This window comes from Cnephaeus nilssonii, assembly GCF_951640355.1.
Source record: "Cnephaeus nilssonii genome assembly, chromosome: 22".
In the NCBI taxonomy this organism is placed as follows: Eukaryota; Metazoa; Chordata; class Mammalia; order Chiroptera; family Vespertilionidae; genus Cnephaeus; species Cnephaeus nilssonii.
The window spans coordinates 28561174-28579060 of NC_137093.1; the positions used below are offsets into that span (position 1 = coordinate 28561174).

The 17887-nt window shown below is 60.9% G+C and overlaps 1 protein-coding gene across 2 annotated transcripts in view; it reads left to right on the forward strand.

Moving 5' to 3' along the window:
- Nucleotides 1-1746: 1746 nt before the first annotated feature.
- Nucleotides 1747-17887, forward strand: part of TMEM132C (transmembrane protein 132C) — a gene marked incomplete at its 3' end in the record, with an annotated part of 94169 nt that continues 78028 nt past the window's right edge. For both annotated transcript variants that reach the window (XM_079762634.1, XM_079762635.1), the window contains exon 1: nucleotides 1747-1911. In XM_079762634.1, coding sequence (XP_079618760.1) covers nucleotides 1827-1911 — 85 coding nt within the window. In that variant the 5' untranslated portion in view covers nucleotides 1747-1826. The remainder of the gene's footprint in view (nucleotides 1912-17887) is intronic.

Here is a 17887-nt window from a genome sequence, read left to right on the forward strand (position 1 = left end):
CACGCCCGCCTCGCAGGACGCGTCGCCTCCCGGCTCCCACCCCGGCCTGGCGGGTCCCCGGCGGCCTTCTCCCCACCTTGGACACGGACACGAGGCGCCCCCATGGTTCTGGGGAGGGAACGATGCCGGGGAGGGACCCCCCAGCTCTCCCTTCATCCATCCCGGTGGTGCAGGCGCGGCCACAGGAACAGACACACAGCGGACCCGGCTCCCCACGGGGGAGGTGCGTCCCCCCCTTCTCGCTGGTATTTGTCAGCCTGGGAGCCACTGGAGAGTAAATATTTTTCATTTAAATATTTCCGGCCTCCGCGAGAAACACAACAGATCGATTATTTCCGACTGAGAGGGCGGGAGCGGCCTCGTTCTCGTCCTCTCTCCTCCTGCACCCGCCCTCGGCTCCCTGCTCTGCGGGCCCACCGCTGGCTCCCCGGCCCCCCCGCCCCCCAAAATAAAATCACACCTTTCCTCTTGGCACCGAACAGTGCCCGCTCTGCTGAGAAGGCAGAAGCAGGGCCTGGGCCAGGTCTCCACGGCTTAAGTAATAAAAAATAATAAAAATAATAAAAAAGAGGGGATATTCGGCCCGCCGGCCTGGCTCAGGGGTTGCGCGTCGACCTAGGAACCAGGAGGTCACGGTTGGATTCGGTCAAGGCCACGCGTCCGGATTGTGGGCTCTATCCCCAGTGTGGGGCGTGCAGGCGGCAGCCGATCATGGTTCTCTCTCCTCATTGATGTCTCTCTCTCTCTCTCTCCCTTCCTCTCTGAAATCAATAGAAATTAACTAAAACACACACACACACACACACACACACACACACACACACACACACGCGCGCGCGCGGAGCGGCATTCCAACAATAAGCAGGACAAATAGTGACAAAGGACCTTCCTTTCACCCCCGCGCCACACGGGTTTCAGAGAGGGACACGCGCATCTGTGTGCACGTGCGTGTGTACATGTGTGTACATGAGTGTACATGTGTGTACGTGTGTGTGGTCCCGCTTGGCACTGCTCTGTGTGTTGCTCTGACCCACCCAGGAGGTCTTTCCGCACCAGCTGCGAGGGACTTTGTAATTCCACATGTCCCTGGCTCGCAAGGCAAAAAAACACACAAAAAAACCCCCAAAAAACAAGTAAACCCCCCACAGGAGGCGACCTGAGGTTCAGGCCGCAGCGACCACCGGGCGGGCGGGGGGAAGGGTCCCGCTCCACCCTGGGCACCTGCGCAGAAGCCTCCGGGACGCGGAGGCGGGAGGCTGCAAGTTGGGGGGCGGCCCGGGATGGGGGGGTGCGGCCTGCGGCCCACCCCTCCGCGCCCGCCTTCCCTCGCGCCGGCCGCCCCAGCCGGGAGGGCGCCTCACCCCACCTCGGCCGGCTGGGGGGCGCCCTTTCTCCTCCGCCGCCGCCGCTGGTCCCGGGGCGGAGCCTGCGCTGCTGCGGGGCGGGGCGGGGGCGGGGCCTGCGGGGCGGGGCGGGGGCGGGGCTTGCGCTGCTGCGGGGCGGACCGGGGGCGGGGCCTGAAGGGGCGGGGCATTCGGGGGGCGGGCCTGTGGGGGGGCGGGGCCTTCGGGGGCGGGCCTTCGGGGGGCGGGGCCCGCAGCTGCGGCGGCCGCTGGAGAAAAGTTGTCCAGGCCAGAGCGCGCGCTGCCGCGGGAGTCGGAGCCGCCGCGGCGAGCACCCGGCAGGGCGGGGCGCCGCCACCCGAGCCGCACCGCGCGGCCGACGCTCAGCCGGGGGTCGCCCCGGGACATGGAGCGGCCGGCGGGGCCGGCGGGCCGGCGCTGCGCCCCGGGCGGGCGGCCGGTGGCCTGAACTGCGGACTCAGGATGCGCTCCGACGGCGCGGCCCCCGGGCCGGGGGCGCCGCTGTGCGGGGCGCTGAGCCTGGTGCTGGGCGCGCTGCTGGGCAAAGGTAAGACCGGGGCGGGCGCCGGAGCCCGGGGGGCGGGGGGAGCCGGGGGACATATGTCGGGGGGACCTTGGCGAGGGGGCTGGTCCCACCGGGGGGGGGCTGCGGCGGGCGCGGGGCGGCCCCTTCCCCTGCTGCGCACCGCGGCTGTGGGTTTTGAGCAAACGGGGGTTCGGAGTAGATTCGGGAGCTTCCCGGGGCGAGGGGGCGTGGCTGAGGGACACTGTGTGGTTCTCCCCCCGCCCCCCCCCGGCTCCGTGAGAACCGGATCCATTGCGGTCCCGCCGCGGAGCTGGCGGCTCGGACGCGGGTGGGGACCCGGCTGCTCTGCGGGCCTCCGTGCCCGCGCGCCCGCCCAGCCCAGTCGGAGGGGACCGGCGACCCAGGGGTCCGAGCGGGCCCTGCGCCCCCTCCCCAGCCCCGGCCGCGCTCGGGGTCCTCGGCGTGGCAGGACGGGGACCCCTGGGCACCCGAGTTTGGTAGTGCCCGAGGGTGGGGGCGCCTGTAGGACCCAGACCGGCCCCCCCGAACCCCGCGGTCCTGGGCCCCTCGCTCAGTCTCCCCACCTCTGCAATGGGAACGCCGCGCGCGCAGGCGTAGGGGACCCGGTCAGCGGAGGCGCGGCGCCGGGGAACCCACGAAGGCCGCCGTTGCTGTTGTTCGTCAGGTATTATTATTATTATTATTATTCGCGTGCGGTCCGGGCGGCCCTGAGGCCGGAGCAGCGGGCGCGGGGTCCCGGGCGGGTCCTCGCAGGGACCGGGGAGGGCGCCCCCCGCCGCCGCCGCCCGCGCCCGCCCTGGCCTCGGGTGGCGCCCTCCGGGAACCCCGGCGAACCTCCTGCGCCCCCGGCTGGGGAGACCCCGGGAGGAACGAGTGGCCCCGCGATGGGCCGGGAGCGCGGGCTTGGCCCAAGTCCCCGCGCGCCGTCTCCGAGGCCCGAGGCGTCCGTCCCCGAGGCCGCCGCGTCTCGGACCCGCCGCCGCCCGGACGGAACTGCGCGGTGAGTCGGGCCCCTCGCCCCCGAGCGGCCGGCGAGCGCGCGGGTCCGGGAGGGGGTGGGCGACACTTTCCTGCTCCACTCGGAGGCGCAAACCTTTCCCGGAAGCTCGGGCCTTCGTCCTGCTGTTGGCTCCGGGTTCGAGCCTTTCTGGGACTCGGTTTCCCCAAGTGGAAGTGGCCGTTTCCTCCCCGAAACGTCCTTTCCCGAGCGCTTCCCCGCGCGCCACGGCACCTGCAGCCGGAGCTGGGCGCCTGCAGGGCGCCTCCCCGCCACCAGGGGGCGCTGTCGCCAGGTGCGCCCTCGGAAGGCTCAGGGTGTTTTTAAAGGAACTGCGGGGCGCTTTCTAATGCAAGCTCACCCCCCGCCCCGCACCCCCCAAACACACCCTGCTGTTCCACCCGGAGCGTCTTCTCTGTGGGTTAGAGGAGCGTCTGTCACAAGCGCCCTGGTCGCAGGGGCCCAGGGGAGCGGTTTGGTGGGAAAGGGACGCTGGGGGTTTGTTGGGAGCGAGGGTTGGGGTGACAGAAATAAGGGGGACGGGAGGCCTCTCCCTTGCCCTAAAGCCGCCCCTCCCTCCCGATGGCTTAGGCCGCAGTGGTCGGCAAACCGCGGCTCGCGAGCCACATGCGGCTCTTTGGCCCCTGGAGTGTGGCTCTTCCACAAAACACCACGGCCTGGGCGGGTCTGTGTTGAAGAAGTGGCGTTAGAAGAAGTTTCAGTTTACAAAATGTGGCTCTCCAAAGAAATGTCAGTCGCTGTCCTGTGGATGTTAGGCTCTGTGGACTCATGAGTTTGCCGACCACGGGGTTAGGGCCACCTCGATTTGGTGGGGTCTCCTCGTGTTGCGTTTGATGGGACAGTTCCCACCACGTGGTGTGGGGACCCGCAGGTCTGCGACTTTTCCTCTGGAAACTATTCCTCACGCTGTTGGTCATGACCCAAAGCTGCGGCCCGTCCCCACTCAGAGGCTCTCTGGCCCTTGTTTAAATCTGTGCCGTCCTGCCGGGCCCCGTGGCCCCGTGGTTGAGCATCGACCTGTGACCCAGGAGGTCACGGTTCGATTCCTGGTCAGAGCACAGGCCCGGGTTGCAGGCTTGATCCTCACCAGTGTGGGGCGTGCAGGAGGCAGCCAATCCATGATTCTCTCATCATGGAGGTTTCTCTCTCTTTCTCCCTCTCCCTTCCTCTCTGAAATCAATGAAAATACTTTAGAAAAAAAAAAATCGGGATTTCTGTGTGACGTCCCTTAAGAGCGAGGATGCTCCGCCAACCTTGGGTGCACTTCCCCCCCCCCCCCCCCCATGGTGCCGGCACCCCGACGCTGAGCCGATGGGCCGCCTGGGTGGGTGTGTCTTCAGGTCCCCTCGTCCCCCCTCCCCTGCCTCCCTCCCCTCGGGCATCTGCATTGTCACCTCCCGCTCCTTTTTTTTTTTTTTAAATATATATATTTTATTAATTTTTACAGAGAGGAAGGGAGAGGGATAGAGAGTTAGAAACATCGATGAGAGAGAAACTTTGATCGATGAGAGAGAAACATTGATTAGTTGCCTCCTGCACACCTCCTACTGGGGATGTGCCCGCAACCAAGGTCCATGACCTTGACCGGAATCGAACCTGGGACCCTTCAGTCCACAGGCCAACGCTCCCTCACTGAGCCAAACCGGTTAGGTCAGTGGTCGGCAAACTCATTAGTCCACAGAGACAGATATCAACAGCACAACGATGGACATTTCTTTTGAGAGCCAAATTTTTTAAACTTAAACTTCTTCTAACGCCACTTCTTCAACATAGACTCGCCCAGGCCGTGGTGTTTTGTGGAAGAGCCACACTCCAGGGGCCTAAGAGCCGCATGTGGCTCGCGAGCCGCGGTTTGCTGCCCACAGGGCTAGGGCACCTCCCGCTCTTCTTGGTTCGTCTCAAGACTCGCTGTGAGCGAGGTCCCCGGATGGCGTGTGGCGTGTGGCGGGTGGTGGGCTGGGCAGGGCAGACCGAGCTCGGAACCCGCAGCCACAGCCGTGTTAGCGCCTGGTGAGCGCCGCCCGCCTCCGACCGGGCCTTCGGAGGAATTGGATGTGTCGCGCGCCCGCGGTCCTGCGAAGCGAGGTTAATAAACAGGCGTCTCGCGTATATTAATTGAGGGAAAGGGAGCGTTGCTGAATTAATGGAATGAATGGGGAGTTGATGGATGGAGTGCTGCTTACAGCAGCGGCTTTGTCTGCGCGTCAGGCGTGCTCAGGGGGAATCTGCCCGCAGCCAGCGCGGCCCTTGAGGACAGAGGGCTACGTCTGGGCAGATGGAAACACCTGCCGTTAAAGGATAGGCCCGTGGTCGGCAAACCGCGGCTCGCGAGCCACGTGCGGCTCTTTGGCCCCTGGCGTGTGGCTCTTCCACACAATACCACGGCCTGGGCGAGTCTATGTTGAAGAAGTGGCGTTAGAAGAAGTTTAAGTGTAAAAAATGTGGCTCTCACAAGAAATTTCAATCGTTGTCCTGTTGATATTTGGCTCTGTGGACTGATGAGTTTGCCGACCACTGGGTTAGGGCATTTCTCTTATAAAAATGTATGTTTATTGGTTTCAGAGAGGAAGGAAGAGGGAGAGAGAGAGATAGAAACATCCATGATGAGAGAGAATCATGGATTGGCTGCCTCTTGCACACCCCACACTGGGGATCGAGCCTGCAACCCGGGCCTGTGCCCTGACCAGGAATCGAACCGTGACCTCCTGGTTCCTAGGTCAACGCTCAACCACTGAGCCATGCCGGCCGGGCTTGGTATAGGTCATTTCTGTCACCCCAAGGTTCCTCTGTGCCCCTGTATCGCCCCCTTCTTCCCTCTTCCCCCTCCCCCTCCCCGCCCCCAGCCACCCCTCATGTGCTCTGTCCTCCTACTTTTGCCTGTTTTCGCAATTCCCATCAAAATGGCGCTGTGTGTACGCGGCTTCGAATCTCGTCTTTCACGGCGCGCAGGGCCCTCCTGTTCACCTGGAGACCCGCCTGCTGCCTTTTCAGACAGAACGCCCGCCGCCCGGCGTTCCACCCAGTGGGCGCGCCCCCCTCACGCGTTCATTTCCCGCCGACGGGCGCTTGGAACGCAGTCTTCCACTGTTTGTGATTCTGAAAAAGAGCCACTATCTCCGCTCCCCGGCTGGGTTTCCGTGGGAACGTGGGGTCTCCTGTCTTGGGGGTCCACGTCCCGGGCTGGGATGGCCGGGCGGTCACGGGCACGCGACGCCCGCCTCCATCAGAAACGGCGAACGCTTTTCACACGCGGTGACCTTTTGCGCCCCCCTCAGCGAGCTGTGAGAGCACCCCACCCGCGGTCCGTCCAGCTCCGTTTTATCGTCTGTTTCTCAGCCGGTTGAACAGCGGCACCGCGGCGTTTCCGGGAGGTTTTCGTTCTCACCTTGGTGACGAAGGCTGATGGGAATTCTCTCTCCTGGGTTCTCGCCGCTTCCTGTCTTCTCCGGGGAAATGCCTTTTTCAAATCTCTGCCAGTTGTTTTTTTTTTTTGTGTGTGTGTGTGTGTGTTTCGTTTTCTTATCGGTTGCTGTCTTCCTATGATTGATCCTGGAGGGCGCGTTCCATATCGTCAGACGTCGTTGACAGGTTCCTTCCGTGTGTGTCGTCTCTGGAAGAGAGAACTTTTTCCACTTTAAGGGAGTTTATTTTTATTTATTTATTTATTTTAAAAATATATTTTATTGATTTTTTTTTACAGAGAGGAAGGGAGAGGGAGAGTTAGAAACATCGATGAGAGAGAAACATCGATCGGCTGCCTCCTGCACACCCCCCACTGGGGATGTGCCCGCAACCAAGGTCCATGCCCTTGACCGGAATCGAACCCGGGACCCTTCAGTCCGCAGGCTGACGCTCTATCCACTGAGCCACACTGGTCAGGGCTAAGCTGAGTTTAACCCTTTGCACTCGCTTGCTTTTTTCTCGATTCCTTTATTCTACTCGGGGTTTAATTTTTTAAATACCCCAGATTTTACAAAGCGCTGCAGTAGAATAAAAAACTGGAGTTTCTTTTCATACAAACTTATTTATTTGGTTTTTTTTTATATTTCAAATTATTGGTACATTCAAAGAGTAATTTTAATCTCGACATCCGAGTGCAAAAGGTTATAGATTTGTTTTTTTCTCGTCCTAATTGTGCTTCGAGGTCCCGTCTAAGAGACCTTTGCCCGGCCCGGCGCCCCAGGGCGTCCCCCGGGTCCGCACTGCCGGTCCGGTTCTCCCTGTTCCTGCTGGTTCCTTGGCGCCGGGTCCGACTCTGGGAGGCGTGCTGAGCCCTCCCCGTGGCGGGTTTGGCTGTGTTTCATTTTGGCTCCGTTGGTGAAATGACTCCTCCATCGTTACGTAACATCCCCTCTTCGTTCTCGAGACGTTGTCTGTTCCTGACCTCGGCCCCCTCGGACACGCGTGCAGCCACCTCGGCTCTCGTCCGGTGCGTGTCTGCGTCGCAACAGCTCTCCTGTCCTTTTTGCGTGGAGCCCGTCCGTGTCTTTACGTGTGATGTCGGTGGTTGCTAGGCAGCACATGGCTGGGTTTTGCCTATGGACCCAACCTGGCCATCTCTGCCTTTTCACCAGGTGTTTGGGCCGCTTATATTTAGTGTGAGGGTGGCTGTGTTTGCAGGCGAATCCGCCGTCTCGCTCGTCGCTTGCTTTATGCCCCACCTCTACTCTTCCCTCGTCTTTTCCTGCCTGCAGTATGCTTGTTATTATTCTGTTTATCTCCAGGTGGGCTCGTCATAGCTCTTTAAATGTTAGCCACTGTCTTAAGGTTGACAAAAATGCATCTTTACTGCCCTGACCGGTGTGACTCAGTGGATAGAGCGTCGGCCTGCAGACTGAAGGGTCCCAGGTTTGATTCCGGTCAAGGGCATGCACCTTGGTTGCGGGCACATCCCCAGTGGGGGGTGTGCAGGAGGCGGCTGATCGATGTTTCTCTCCCATCATTGATGTTTCTAACTCTCTCTCCCTCTCCCTTCCTGTCTAACACCGATAAAAACATATATATTTTTTAAAAAGTCAGAGACCAGAGTCTCGCTGTAAGCAGGGAAGACCTGCTGGGGTGGGACCGGCTCCTAGCCACGGAGCGAATAATTGCTGAGATAATGGGGAGACTGTGGGTGCCTGTGGTCTTTTGGGGGATGCTGGCATTATAAAGGCACCATCAGGTGAGGCTTGATCCAGGTGTCGCGTGGTGGCATCCTCATCTCTTTCTCTCTTCGGCTCTTTGCCTGTTCGCACCGTGTCGGTGCCCATTGAGGTCTTGGGTGGTGGCTCTTGGCCGTTCCGGGTTCGCACCCTTGAGGGGGGCAACTCTTCTCTCCCCCAAACCCAGCAAACCCAGCCAAGGCCGCGCTGGGTCCCCCGGGCCCTGGTTTTGCTTTCTGTCCCGTTTCTGAACCCATCGACCTGGTTGGTAAAAGACGGTGTGCTCTCGTTATTCGGGTGAGGAGCCGTGGGGGGAGTTTTGGGGTGCTCCTACCCCCCAAAAAGGATGAGTGATTGGAGCCAGGTAAAGAAACCCAAACAATCAATACTCCTATGTCTCCAAATTCAGGTGTGCGAGCAACACGGGGGGCGGGGGGTGGGGGGAGCCAGGGAGGCTGTGCAAATTGCATCTCTCTCCTCCCAGAAATCCCCCGAGCCGGCGTGTGAGCGGCAGGCGCACGAAGACACGCTTTCCTAATTGCGTTTGTGCCGTACCTGCCTGAACCGGGGATGAGCAAACACCATCTATCACTCGCCTGTCAGCCCAGCCCCCCCTTCGCTGTCAGAGGCGCAATAAGACGGAGGCAGGTTGGAGGGAGGACGGCGGGTCCCGGGGGGAGCGCGCCCCAGTGAGGCCGGGACCGCGGCGAGAGGAAGGCTCGGGCTCGCCCGCTCCTGGGCCCCACGGAGCCCCCGTTTGGCCGTCGGTGCCATGGGTCTGGGAAAACGCGCCTCTCAGAGTTACCGGAAAGGTGCCAGTGGGTTAATAACATGTTTGTGGCTCTTCCCCCGGCCCCCTGCCCGGTTGCCCACAATCCAGGTAACATGGTTGAAGCTCCCACGCGGTCCGTGTGGTTGGAGTTGGGAAAAGAACCCCCCCCAGAAGAAGGGACGTGCTGGTCCCAGAAGAAGAGAGAGAAGGAGCCCAATCAGTCTCCATGGAGACGGGTGTGGAGGAGCCGGTGGAGCTGGGGTGGCAGGAGCGTAAATGGGAAACTCGGGCACACGGGGAGGAAGGGGGACAGCAGCTTGACCAGGGAGCTGGTTTTCTTCAAGATGTGTTCTTCTTGGCTTTGCCGGCTGTGCTGGCTCAATCCCCGGTCGGGGCACAGGCCCGGGTTGTGACTCGATCCCCAGTGGGGGGCGTGCAGGAGGCAGCCGACCCGTGGGTCTCTCTCACCATGGATGTTTTTCTCTCTCTTCACTCTCTCTAAAAATTAATGCAAAAAACATGAATGGGTGAGGATCAACAACAACAACAACAAACCCGTAACCTTTTGGCGATGAGTAAGAAGAGGCACGAGGCTCGTGGTTTTATTTTTGTCGTTAATGCAAAGCGTCACTCCCTGGTCCGTCATCTGTTTGTGTGATGAGACGGATGGACTATTTCTCCTTCTTCTCCTCCTCCTCCCCCTCCTTCTCCTCCTCTTCCTCCTCCTCCTCCTCCTCCCCCTCCTGTTAATCCTCACTCGAGGATAGCCCGGGCCGAGAGGAGCCTGCAACCGAGGTACTTGCCCTTGACCGGAATCGAACCCGGGACCCTTTGATCCGCAGGCCGACGCTCTATCCACTGAGCCACCCCGGCCGGGCCGTTTCTTTTTCTTTAAGGAGGTGGGTTAGCGATGGATGAAGACCGAAGCTTGGACGAGGTGCGGGGAGCTCACGCACAGACTCTCGGCCTCTGCTGTCTCCGTGGTTTGTCCCCCCTCCACCAGCTGAGGGCAGGGGGGTTCCTGACCCCCAGGAATGCGCGTCCTGGTGACGGCCCAGCACCCCCCACCCCCCGCACCCCCCAGAGCGAACCGGCGCCCCGCGTGCCTCGCGCACTCTCCCCGTCGCCTCCCGGGTGGGTTTTAATGGCCCTGCTCTGGAAAAGCGAGGTTCCGCTTCAATTATTCATGGTGGCGGCACGTTCCTGTGACCGGAGTAATTATCATAATCACGCACCGTGAGTTTTCGTAATGAATGACCTCGTGCGGCTCTCCCCGGCGAGGAGCACTCTCGGGAGGGGTCCGATGGCCGGGCGCCGGGGGGGGGGGGGGGGGGAGCAGGTGGGACACAGCGCGGGCCTGTCCTGGGCTTGGCTCAGGGGGAGGCCCCGGGCCTTCCCCTCCGGGGCCGGGTGGGTGGGGGCGGTGAGAGGAAGCAGGGATGGGACCCTTTCTCGGAGGGCATGGGGGTGGGGTGGGGGGCCCCCAGCCCAGCACCTCCGTCGGCACCCCTCCCACGGAGAGACACGCCGATGGGCTGCCTCCTGCAGGCGCCCTGATGGGCTGGGCTGGGACCTGCAGCCCAGGTGCATGCCCTTGACTGGAAATGGAACCCGAGACCCTTTGGTGGGAGGGCTGGTGCTCTGACCACGGAGCCCACCTGCCGGAGCAGCCGGGCAGGAGGCCGGGGGATGGAGGGGCCGGACGCCTGGCTCGTTCCCAGGATGCTTTCCACCGAGACGGGACCTGCCGGTCTGTCTTCTCGTGGGAATCCCCTAAACCCCCAGCGACACAGCAGCAGCGAAACCGCGGCCCCGGCTCCTGAGGTCACGGTGGCATCGGACGCAGCTGGTTCTGCTCCCCGGATTCTTTCTTTCTTCATTTTTAATGTTTTATTTTATTGACTTCAGAGAGGAAGGGAGAGGGAGAGAGAAACATCCATGATGAGAGAGAGTCATGGACCGGCTGCCTCCTGCACGCCCCCCACTGGGGATCCAGCCCGCACCCCGGGCCTGTGCCCTGACCGGGAATCGAACCCTGACCTCCTGGTTCATAGGTCTACGCTCAACCACTGAGCCACGCCAGCCGGGCCCAGCTCTCATTCTTTTTTAAAAATATATTTTATTGATTTTTTTACAGAGAGGAAGGGAGAGGAATAGAGAGTTAGAAACATGGATGAGAGAGAAACATGGATCAGCTGCCTCCTGCACACCCCCTACTGGGGATGTGCCCACAACCAAGGTACATGCCCTTGACTGGAATCGAACCTGGGACCCTTCAGTCCACAGGCCAATGCTCCATCCACTGAGCCACACCGGTTAGGGCCCAGCTCTCATTCTTGAGACGGAGACACGTTCGCCCTGGAGGAGAAATGGATGCTGTGGGTCGTGTTGAGCTATGGGCTCCGTCAGGGCTCGAACCCACAGCTTCTGATCATAGTTAAGGCTCTTTGTCCCCCCGCCCCCCCCTGGCATCCCCGTCTCCTCGCACACACGCCGCTTTCTCTGTGTCAAGTCAGCACCGCCTCTGTCTGTGGCTAAGCCCCGCCCCCGTTACATTTCTCCTGTCAATTAACTAAGCCTCCGATGAATGACAGGCGGGCGTTCAGCGAACGCTCGTGGTTTTTAAAAGAAGGGCGTGCAGTCGGCTGTCAGCAGCCGCGGTCTCAGCAGGGTTTCAATTACGTGACGGATGGTTGTCCCCAAACTCAATAAAACGCCGGAATTAAGAATGTGATGAGCCCGGGCCCGTGGCTCCGCGGCTGAGCGACGACCTGTGAACCAGGAGGTCACGGTTTGACTCCCCGTCAGGGCACAGGCCCGGGGTGCGGGCTCCATCCCCAGTGGGGGGCGTGCAGGAGGCAGCCGGTCCATGATTCTCTCTCATTGTTGATGTTTCTCTCTCTCTCTCCCTCTCCCTTCCTCTCTGAAATCAATAGAAATATATATATATTTTTAAAAAATCAATGGGAAAAATATCCTCGGGTGAGGATTAACAACAACAACAAAAACACACACAACCTCCCCCCCCCAGCACCCACCTGGCACCTTCTAGCTCAGGCGTCCTCAAACTTTTTAAACGGGGGGCCAGTTCACTGTCCCTCAGACCGCTGGAGGGCCGGACTATAGTTTAAAAAAAACTATGAACAAATTCCCATGCACACTGCACGTATCTTATTTTGAAGTAAATAAAACAAAACGGCAAAAACACCCGCATGTGGCCCGCGGGCCGTGGTTGGAGGACGCCTGTTCTAGCTCCTGGACACCCACCTCCTGCACACGAGGACTCCCGACGCGGCCCCTGTCCGTGTCTGCTCAGACCCCCCGAGATCGGAGAGTGAGTGAGGGGCAGGCCCCGCGTCGACGGGCCTCGGACACATCCACCGTTTCCACGGATTTCCACGCCCCTTTTCCCCCAGAGCGCTGCCGCCCGAGGGTCCCGGTGGGGACGACGGAAAAACAGAACAAACAGAGTGAATTGGAGGCAGCAAACTTCCCTCCAGGCTCCCGGGCGCGTCTCCGACGTGCTGGTTCGTCTGTGGCTCCGTGGCCGTGGGTGTGTCTGTCTCTCGGGTCCCCGGCCACGTGGCACCCGCCGCCGGCTCCGGGTCTTAGAGGAACGTGCAGGCACCTTCCCCGGCTGGAAGAGATACCTGTGTTGGCGGCGGCGTCTCCCGAGCAGCGTGTGGTTCTCTCTGTTTTATTCTGTAACCGCGTGGCCGCCCGGTCACGCCTGGCTGTGTGCCTGCCGTCGGCCGCTGGGAGGGAGGAAGTGTTGCTTCGGGAGAAAGGAAACGGGGCGGAGCGGCTCCGGGCGCGGGTCCGTGGGGAAGGGACAGGTCCGCCCGGGAGACAACGAGGAGACGTTTGGCTTTGAACAATGAAAACTCCGACCCAGGACGTCAGTGTCTGGAACAGATGGGGTGGTTTGCACAAACGTTTCGTAAAAAAAAAAAAAATCAAGCCTTCAGAGTGTTTATGTAACCACATTTTTATTTTATTTTATTTTTTAATCCTCACCGGAGGATATTTTTCCACTGGTTTTTAGAGAGAGAGGGAGACAGAGAGAAACACTGATGTGAGAGAGACACATCGATGGGTTGCCTCCTGCATGAGCCCCGACCAGGGCCCGGGCCCGGGAGGAACCTGCAACCGAGGGACGTGCCCTTGACCGGAACCGAACCCGGGACCCTTTGGTCCACAGGCCGACGCTCTACCCACTGAGCAGCACCGGCCAGGGCTGAATGTTTTCTTTTTCCTTCTAAACCAGCTTCAGAAATCACCTGGAGCTGAAGCCGGTGTGGCTCAGTGGATAGAGCGTCGGCCTGCGGACTGAAGGGTCCCGGGTTCGATTCCGGTCAAGGGCACGTACCTTGGTTGCAGGCACATCCCCAGTAGGGGGGTGTGCAGGAGGCAGCTGATGGATGATTCTCTCTCATCGATGTTTCTAACTCTCTATCCCTCTCCCTTCCTCTCTGTAAAAAATCAATAATATATATATATATATATAAAAAGAAATCACCTGGAACGCCAAGCGCCGCGCCTGGCCACCAAGACGGGCGGGCAGCGTGCTCTCGGCCGGCCCTCGCTCGGGGGTATTTCTGGCTCCGACAATAAGTGGCTGGAGCCGCCGGTGCCCCGCGGAGGGAGATGAAAGAAAGGCCTTTGATCTCGGAGTGAGTCCCGTTTGCTCTCCCTGCCAAGAGCCATTAAACAGACTCCAAGTTCAAGAGTCTCCCAGGGACCCTGGCGCGGCCGGGTTCCCAGCCTTTCTTCCCGGCGTGAGTGATGGCCTTAATCAACCCCTCCGACAGCTCGCCGGGCAGAGGCGCTCCAGCCTCAAACGGGGGCGCGGCCCCCCCCCCCCTCAATCTCTCTCTCTCTCCTTTGTGGGAACCCCGAGATCCTCTTAGGGGAAGAAGTGATACTAAGATAAACGAATCCCCGTGGGCGCGGCCCCTTCCTCGCCCTCCTCCCACCGGGCCCTCACGGGGATCCTGCCCGCGCGCCCGCCTGCGCTGTGGGACCACCGAGGGGGGGGGGGGAGGCTCCAGACACACCCAAGGCCGCGGCCAGCCCCTCCCTCCGCGCCTTCTCCCTAACGGGTCCCCGTTGGACCGGCCACTTCCTCTCTCCGTCCCCCGGGGCCGGGCTCTCACGGGTCTGAGGGCGCCAGCAGAGAGGGGCCTGGGCCCTGGCCGGCGGCTCAGTGGTTAGAGCGCCGGCGCTGGCCCCGGGAGTCTCGGGTCGGGTTCCCCGTCAAGGGCACGTGCCTGGGTGGCAGGTTTGATCCCCGGCCCCCATGGGTGCCCGTGTGGGAGGCAGCCAGTCGATGTGTCTCTCTCACATCCATGTTTCTCTCTCTCTTTCTCCCCTCCCTCCCTCGCACTCGCTCCAAAAAAAAATGAGTGGAGCCCGGCGGGCGGGGCTCAGGGGCTGGGCATCGACCTAGGAACCAGGAGGTCAGGGTTCGATTCCCGGTCAGGGCACAGGCCTGGGTTGCAGGCTCCATCCCCAGCAGGGGGCGTGCAGGAGGCAGCCGATCCATGATTCTCTCTCATCATGGATGTTTCTCTCTCTCTCTCTCCCTTCCTCTCTGAGCTCAATACAAACGTGTTATAAAGAAACACAAGAACCCAGCATCATGACACGTGGGCCTTGCTGGCCTCTGAGAAAGGGGGACACCCTCTGGGTCCCCCGCCGCCCGGTCCCGGGGTGACCAGGGTGTGGGGGTTCCTGGCACGGACACGGGAGCCCGTGTGCGGATTCTGCTCCTCGGCTCGCCTCGGCTCTCCCGGGGGCGGGAGGCGTGACGTGACGCCACAGACACGCAGGACGCAGGGGCACGAGCCGGGGCGGCGGGGGCTCTCCGACGAGGGACCGCGGGGACGGAGGAACCATCCGGAAAGTCCCGTGGGCGGGAGAACGCGGCTGCGGGCAAACCCGATGGACTTGATCCGGGCCTGGCGGTGCCTCTGTCACTATGGCAACGTGTTCCCAGCGTCTACCCTTCAAACCACAAAAGCCGAGGAGAGAGCCCGCGACGTGGCCGCCCCCTCCCCTCCCGCGGGAGCGCTCTCCCCGGCGGACCCTGGTCGGCCCCCGCTGCGCACCCTCCACGCCTGCGCCTGCGGGGGCTTCGCTCGTGGGCAGCGTGTCCAGATGCCCAGCGCGGACGACGAGAAAATGTCTGTTTCGTTGGTCCTCACCCGAGGGTAGTTTCCTACAGAGTTTTAGAGAGAGTGGAGGGAGGGGGAGAGACAGAGAGAGAGAGAGAGAGAGAGAGAGAGAGAGAGAGAGAGGTCGATGTGAGAGAGACGCGTGGATGTCTTGCCTCCGGCACGTGCCCCCACCAGGGCGGGGGATCGAGCCTGCCACCGAGGGACGTGCCCTTGGCCGGAATCAAACCCAGGACCCTTCAGTCCGCGGGCCGGTGCCCTATCCATGGATTCAAACGGGCAGGACAAGAACATGGCTGTTTGGATCGGCGGCGGCCCAGCTCGGTCACCCCTGGCTTCTGAGTGACCCGCTTTGAACATCTGCCCAGCCTGAGCCCGTCACCCACGCCCATGAAACACGGGCTCCCATTGGCTGGGCCTGGGGCACGTGACCTTCTCTAGAGAGAGGCGGGGGGGGGGGGGTGGTGGTCAGGAACCCAACACTGAGGGGCTGAGAGTGGGGAGGGGCAGGCCCCCACGGAAAGGGGAGCGCGGCCGTGGGAGGGATGGCGGGGTTTCTGGGGAAGCAGATCCCCCAGGGAGCAGGGCAGGGAGCCTGTCCCCCGTGACAGCAGACATGAGACCTGTCCCCGGGGCTTCGCCGTCCCGCCATCACCGGACGCGCCCACAACACTCGTCCCAAAGAGGAGCCGGATCGTTGGAGGGCCGTTAGGAGGGACGTGGCTCTGGCCCCCCGGGGCTGTTCACGGGCGTGGAGGAGCCAGCGAGAGCCGTGTTACCCCCGAGGCGGGGGTTGGTGACACATCTGGGTCACGGGAGATCATGGAAATACGTGGCCTCGTCGCCACGTCACCGGGTAGAAACGTCACCCACAAAAGCAGCTGTGAGACGTAATGACGGACGTGGACGGGGACTGTTTCTTTTTCCCCTTTAAATTCTGAGAGCTGGAGCCCGGCTGGCGTGGCTCAGGGGCTGAGCGTCGACCTAGGAACCAGGAGGTCAGGGTTCGATTCCCGGTCAGGGCACAGGCCCGGGTTGTGGGCTCGATCCCCAGCGGGGGGCGTGCAGGAGGCAGCCGATCCATGATGCTCTCTCATCACTGATGTTTCTCTCTCTCCCTTCCTCTGAAATCAATAAAAACATATGTTTTAAAAATAAAAATTGTTTCTGGTCTCCTGGGAGAAAATGATATTTCATTGTTAAAAACAAAACACACACAAAAAAGAGCCTTAGCCGATGTGGCTCAGTGGATAGAGCGTCGGCCTGCGAACTGAAGGGTCCCGGGTTCGATTCTGGTCAAGGGCACAGGCCTGGGTTGTGGGCTCTATCCCCAGTGGGTGGGGCGTGCAGGAGGCAGCCGATCCATGATTCTCTCTCATCATGGGTGTTTCTATCTCCCTCTCCCACTCCCTTCCTCTCTGAAATCAGTAAAACTATATATTAAAAAAAAAAAGAAAGAAAGAAAGAAATCAGGGTGTTGTGACCAAGAGAAGGAGGGTTGACTGCCAGGCGGCCCAAACCAGCCAGCCCCACCTTCTCCATCCCCAACCTTCCCAAGCAGCGACGCGATGACGCGATGACGCGATGGTCCGACTCCCGGCTCCCCGAGCCCCGTGTGTGTGTGTGTGTGTGTGTGTGTGTGTGTGTGTGTGTGTGTGTGTGAGCTTGTGGGCGTGGCCAAGGCAGACAAACGTGGCAGCTGCCGTTTGGAAAACAAAACCAAACCCTCGGCCATTGTCCACCTACAGACTGAGGCGATGGCGGCGCTCAAGGGCATCGGGGAAGAAAAACACGACCTCTGATGGTCTTCCCGACGGTCTGATAATAAGACGCGGCCGAGTCCCGAGAAGTTATTTCAGCAGCACTTCTGTGTGTGGGCGTGTGCTTTTGTGCCTGCGAGCCGTGTGATCCAAGTGCATTTTTCTTGGGTGAATTGTCCTTGTCATAAAATCAATTCATTTGATTTCGCTCCCCGGGGCTGCGCCGAAACGCAAGCCAGGCGAGACCCGGCCGGCCTCGCCCCCCTCGCCCCGTGCGTGGAGCTGTGCGTGCCGGTCTGGTCATTGCTGACTCGGGTGGGTGTGGGAGGGTGACTTTGATGACCTGTTGAACTCGTCTACTTAGGGTGTGCGCCCTCGGCTCGCCACGACTTTGCCGATTGTCATCTGTCTTTTATTTCATTTATTTTTATATCTTCATTGATGTCAGAGAGGAAGGGAGAGAGAAAGAGAGAGGGAGAGAGAGAAACATCCATGATGAGAGAATCATGGACCGGCTGCCTCCTGCACGCCCCCCACTGGGGATGGAGCCCACAACCCGGGCCTGTGCTCTGACCGGAATCGAACCCGGGACCCTTCCGTCCGCAGGTTGAGACTCTATCCACGGAGCCACACCGGCCAGGGCTGTCATCTGTGGTTTAGAGTCCAGTTGGCGGTAACGTGGGGGAAGGTAGCGTGTTTAATAAGAAGGGGTGTTCAAGAAATTGGGGGCCATCATTGCTCCCCATTTCATGAGGGCTCGTGGGGGCCTGGCCAGGTAGCTCAGTTAGAGCATCATCGTCCCAATGCACCAAGGTTGTGGGTCCGACCCCTGGTCAGGGCACTCGCAAGAGTCAACCCAGGCCCTGGCTGGTGTGGCTCAGTGGCTAGAGCGTCGGCCTGTGGACTGAAGGGTCCCGGGTTCGATTCCGGTCAAGGGCACGTGCCTGGGTTGTGGGCTGGATCCCCAGTGGGGGGCGTGCAGGAGGCAGCCGATCCATGATTCTCCCTCATCGTGGATGTTTCTCTCTCTCTCTCTCCCTCTCCCTCCCTCTCTGAAGTTAATGTATACATATGTATTTCTGAAGGCCCTTTGGCAGCGTCTCGGG